Genomic DNA, 5,578 nt, shown 5'->3' with positions numbered 1-5,578 from the left:
TGGGAGTTGAAGTTGTCTGTGTGTGTTAGGAGGTGGGATAGCCTGGGAAAGAGCTTGCCCTGGACCTCTCAGTACATCCTGCTTTTTGCTTGACCCTGCAGCTGGAGAAGGTGTATGACCCAAAGAATGAGGAAGATGACATGCGGGAGATGGAGGAGGAGCGGCTGCGCATGCGGGAGCACGTGATGAAGAATGTGAGAGGAGGGCCCCGGGCCGTGGGTGAGGGTGGGGGTAGGGGTGGAGGGAGGTCCAGCTCTGTTGCTTACCCTTACCTGGCTCCCCAGGTGGACACCAACCAGGACCGCCTCGTGACCCTGGAGGAGTTCCTTGTATCCACGCAGAGGAAGGAGTTCGGGGACACCGGGGAGGGCTGGGAGGTGAGGACACGGAAGATACTCTGGATCCTGACTGTACCTCTCTCTCCCAGACCTAACCCTTCTTTCAGGGTCTCTGGCCACTCCTCTTTCTCTCTGGGTCTCTGACCTCCAAGCCCCCCAGCTCTCTGTCCCCCCAGCCTCCTGGGTCCTTGTCTCCCCCGTCTGGGTCCCTGTTCTCCCACTGCTCCACTCTGGGCCTTTATCTCCCTTCCCACCTCCCACTCAGGTCTCTCCATTCACACGCATGGCCGAGGCCTCCCAGCCTTCCCTGAACCTCCTCCATTAGCGGGGCCAGGGCTAGAGTCACCCTGCTGATGGCCCCTGTCCTCACCCCGGCAGACAGTGGAGATGCACCCTGCCTACACGGAGGACGAGCTGAGGCGTTTTGAGGAGGAGCTGGCTGCCCGGGAGGCAGAGCTCAATGCCAAGGCCCAGCGCCTCAGCCAGGAAACCGAGGCTCTGGGGCGCTCCCAGGGCCGCCTGGAGGCCCAGAAGAGAGAGCTGCAGCAGGTGAGTGGCCAGGGAAGGGGGTCCATCCTCTGAGTCCCTGGTGGCCCTTGTCCTAGTGTGTCCAGAAGTGCGGAAGGCTTGCAGCCACTATGTTAATCACTGGTAGATCCTTGGGTAGCAGCTGCCATCTTGAGTAAGGGCAGACGTTGTCCCCATCCCTGGCTGCTCTGTGGCTGCCATGTTGGATAAGGGCAGTGAGGTTGTAAGCAGGAGAAAGGGGAAAGACTGAGGAGGGAGGAGGAGGCTTCCCTGTCCCAAGGTGTGACCCAAGCCATGACCAGGGAGGGAGAACTGGATCTTTAACTAGTATTAAGCCCAACTCTCAATGAGGGAGAAAAACTGGGGCCCATGGAGAAGGGACTGGTCCATGACCACTTAGCAGGTTGCCATGGAAACTCAACATCATACCCTCTTGCCTCTGTGATCTCCCCCACCCCCTGCAGGCCGTTCTGCAAATGGAACAGAGGAAACAGCAGCAGCAAGTCCACAACAACCCAGCACCCGGCCCCGAGGGACAGCTCAAGTTCCACCCAGACACAGGTGCTGGCCCCTGGGCCCTGGGGGCAGGGAAGGAGCTGGGGGCCCAGACTCCTGGGTCTGAGGGAGGAGGGCCTGGTACGTCTAGTGCTACCACCATTTTCTTCCTCCATTTCCAGATGATGCACCTGTCCCAGCTCCAGCTGGTGACCAGAAGGATGTGGATCCTTCAGAAAAGAAAGTTCCAGAACAGACCCCCAAGCTGCCCCAGCTGGAGTCACAGCACCTGTGATCCTTCCGGGACCCCAGTACTCTGGGTTCCTACTGAAGCTGATGGGAGGGGGATGAGGTGTCACAATCAACCTCCTTTGGGGGCCTGGCAACACCTGTGGCCTGCTGGGTGGGGTAGGGTGCGGGGACAGGATGGCACTTTCCATACTGCTGCCCAAGCCCTGTATCTGCTGCCTCAGCTTCCACAGCCTTCCAGTCTGTGGTCCCTTCTTTCTGTCCCCCTCCGAGGGACCTGCCTTCGCTTGTCCAGTCAAGTGCTCACTGGCTCAGCCTCCCTCCCAAAAGGGTCTGCTCCATGCCTGCCTTTCTAGTTGCTTTGGCCTCAATGCCCAGGTTGTGGCCACTCTGGAATCCTGCATTCCCACAGCTACTGGAATCCTGCCTGCTGCTCTGGGCCCAGCTTCTGTTGGTTTATGGGGCTTGGGTGGTCCCTTAAGACCTTTCTCTACCTTTTGTGGGACCAGCGATGCCTCAAAAACAGTGTCTCCCCCACGGCTGGTGTGAGGGCCAGAAGAGTCCTCAGCATAGCTGATCACCTCTCATACCAGGAGCCCTGACATCTTGGCCCCTAGCCCCTTCCCCACACAACCCCAGAAGGGTCACAGAGCTGACTCCACCCCAGGATCAGGTTCCAGCCCCTCAGCCTTTCTGGCCTTATCTCACATGGCTCCCTGCCCTGCTCTGTACTCTGGTTCCAACCAAATACACTTTCTGGAACAAATCCATGCGTCTGTTTCTTTGTAAATCCTTTTCCTTCTGAAACTTCATCCATGCTTCACCTGCCAAAGTCCTCCTCATTCTTTTTTTTTTCTTTTAAGATGTTGGGGGTAGGAGTTTATTAATTAACTTATTTATTTTTGCTGTGTTGGGTCTTCGTTTCTGTGCGAGGGCTTTCTCCAGTTGCGGCAAGCGGGGGGCCACTCCTCATCGCGGTGCGCGGGCCTCTCACTATCGCGGCCTCTCTTTGTTGCGGAGCACAGGCTCCAGACGCGCAGGCTCAGTAATTGTGGCTCACGGGCCCAGTCGCTCCGCGGCATGTGGGATCCTCCCAGACCAGGGCTCGAACCCATGTCCCCTGCACTAGCAGAGGCAGACTCTCAACCACTGCGCCACCAGGGAAGCCCAGTCCTCCTCATTCTTTAATAATCAATTCAAGCATCATTTCTTAGCGGCTCTGTCCTGGCATCTTTGTCCTCTCCTGATGGGTCCACTGCCTACGCACGTGCGTGCACACACGCGCACCTTCAGTAGGATCCCTTCAGCCACAAGGACAGAAAACCCAAACCTAGGCTTAAACAATAAAGGAAAATGTATTATTGCCCAAAACAAGAAGTCCCAAGGTAGGGTGACTCCAAAGCCTTCAGGGAACCAGGTTCTCCCATCTCCTAGCCCTGCTGTGGGAGGTGTGGGGGCCGTACTCCTCTTGTCCCAAAGTGGCTGCAGCTGCTCTGGATGTCACACCTGTCTGCGCTAACAGCCGACAAAGGAAATTGGCAGAGGCTACAAATCAGAGCCTCCTCCTACCCCCCCAGAGCCTGTTTACCAACATGTCACTGGCATGAGACAGGTCTAGTTTAGTGTCCAAACAGAGGAAGAAGTGTGAAGGAGGCCCCAGCGATAAAAAATTATCTGGGAGGCTCCTTAACAATACATATTCCCAGACCCTGGAATGTCCAAGGAAGTTTCCTGGGAAGGTACCTATGCCACGCCCACCCTTCTCCCCTGCTGAACCTCAACAACAATGACCTTGGCAAACATTAGCCACAGCCTCTCTGCTTCTCTTGGAAAACTGGGAGCTGGGCCTTAGTGACCCAATCTGGAAAATGGGCATAAAATGGTAGCGGCTTTCCAGCATCCTTGGAAGGATCTGAAAATAATAATACACATGAGTGGCATAGCTTCTGGGCTGAAATTTGAGGTTAGCAAGTAATAGCCGTTATTGCTATTAAATGGACATGTCTATACAACTTATGTCTCTGGGAGCCTGTCCTTGACTCCCATATCTAAGGAAACCCATTCTAGTCACCCAGGATGCTTTTTATATTTTGTAATCCTTTATTTGGAAGTGTGTCCACTTGGTTACTCTCTGTCTCCTCCAATAGACGCCAAATTCCAAAAAGAGCAGTGGGAGAGGTTCACATCAAGTTCATTGCCCTATACAACAGAGTGCCCTGCATACATGGTCAAGAACAGAGTCACCTCTGCCCTGGAGCAACACCCCCCATCCCTGCCTCCTGTCTGACCTTTCGTCCTAGTCCTAAATCAACAGTTATTTTGGCCCTTCATGTTTAATCTGAAAATGATTTCCCTTTTGACCTGGGTGCACAAATGTTTTAAAATGACGACTGTCTCTTTGGAATGTTCTGCTGCATAGGAGCTGCAGCTTGTGCTGTAGATAGGACTCGGAGCTGACAGAGAGACGATTTGGGAGTCACAAAGGGAAGAGACAAAAATGGGGAGCCAGGGATCCCAACTCTGCCTTCACCCCATATTCTGGGTCTCTGTCCCCCTGTGTAGTAACCATGTGATTCTGATGTTTTGAATTCTGGGGTCTTGCAGACACTGGAGGCACTGCCCCTCCCAGAGTTAGCTAGTTGCTAGAGACAGTAAACCACTCACCTGCTAGTGACTGCACCTTTCCTACGCAAACCAACCACTCCGGAGCCCAGACTCCAACCACCTCCTTTATGGAGCTTCTACTGTCTTCATAGTCCTGGGCAATGTTTCCCTGCCCTAGTCATGCCAGGACCAGGTACCAGACACCTCAGACAACCCCTACACCCCAGAGCCTGCTGAAATTATTCAGACTCGCCAGTCCTAAACCTGCTTATCCTGAACTGCCCATTCCCTCCCACAGAAACCACAATAAAAGCGCTTGCCCACATTTCCCCCTCATTCCCTGTCTTCTGACCAACCCTGGTGCTTCCTCATGTGGCCCTTTGTAGCATGGCATGCCCCCTCCTCTTGGAAACGATGAGTAACTATCTTTTCAATGGCAATTGTCTCCTGGTTTGCTGGCCTCACCATACCTGAAGATAATAAGACCTGCATTTTTAAACACTCTTCTGTGGGTCTCCATGGTGGACAGAATAATGGCTTCTCAAAAGTGGCCATATCCTAATCCTCAGAACCTTTTGCGGCAAAAGGGACTTGGCAGATGTGATTAAGTTAAGGCTCTTGAGATGGGGAGATGATCCTGGGTTATCTGGGTGGGCCCAGTGTCATCTCAAGGGTCTGCATGAGAGGGGGGCAAGGGGGTGACAGACAGAGAAGGAGATGTGACCACAGATGGTCAAAGTGACTCAGGGCCATGAGCCAAGACATATGGGTGGACTCTTAATGCTGAAGAAGGCGGGGAAATAAATTCCCTCAGAGTCTTCAGAAGGAACCAGCCCTGCTGACTCTTTGATGTTAGCACACTGAGACCCATTTTGGACTTCCCATGTCCAGAGCTGTAAGAGAATATTTGTGTTGTTTAAAGCCACTAAGTTTGTGGTAGTTTGTTAAAGCAGCTGCAGGAAACTGATACAGTTTTTATCCTCTCTCCAGGTCTCTGTTCCTCCCACCTTCCTTCTCTGAGTCTTCATTCATTTCATTCATTAAAACACTCTATCATCAAAAAGTCTACAAATAATAAATGCTGGAGAGGGTGTGGAGAAAAGGGAACCCTCCTACACCGTTGGTGGGAATGTCAATTGGTGCAGCCACTGTGGAGAACAGTATGGAGGTTCTTTTAAAGTTACCATATGATCCAACAATCCCACCCCTGGGCATATATCTGGAAAAGATGAAAACTCTAATTCAAAAAGATATATGCACCCCAATGTCCATTGCAGCACTATTTGCAATAGCCAAGACATGGAAGCAATCTAAATGTCCATCAACAGATGAATGGGTAAAGAAGATGTGGTATATATATATTA

General features: G+C 52.7%; 1 protein-coding gene across 1 annotated transcript; it reads left to right on the top strand.

The window, feature by feature from the left end:
- Window positions 1-44: 44 nt before the first annotated feature.
- LOC114484111 (nucleobindin-1-like) lies at window positions 45-2,087 on the top strand (the record flags this gene model as incomplete). The annotated part of the gene is made up of 5 exons (XM_028478274.2): window positions 45-194; window positions 285-377; window positions 717-887; window positions 1,331-1,427; window positions 1,544-2,087. Coding segments are annotated over 5 exons (624 nt in total), but the record flags the coding sequence as incomplete, so codon positions are not given.
- Window positions 2,088-5,578: the final 3,491 nt, after the last annotated feature.

Source organism: Physeter macrocephalus, chromosome 17, assembly GCF_002837175.3.
Source record: "Physeter macrocephalus isolate SW-GA chromosome 17, ASM283717v5, whole genome shotgun sequence".
Lineage (NCBI taxonomy): Eukaryota > Metazoa > Chordata > Mammalia > Artiodactyla > Physeteridae > Physeter > Physeter macrocephalus.
This window is presented reverse-complemented; position numbering and strand designations above follow the sequence as displayed.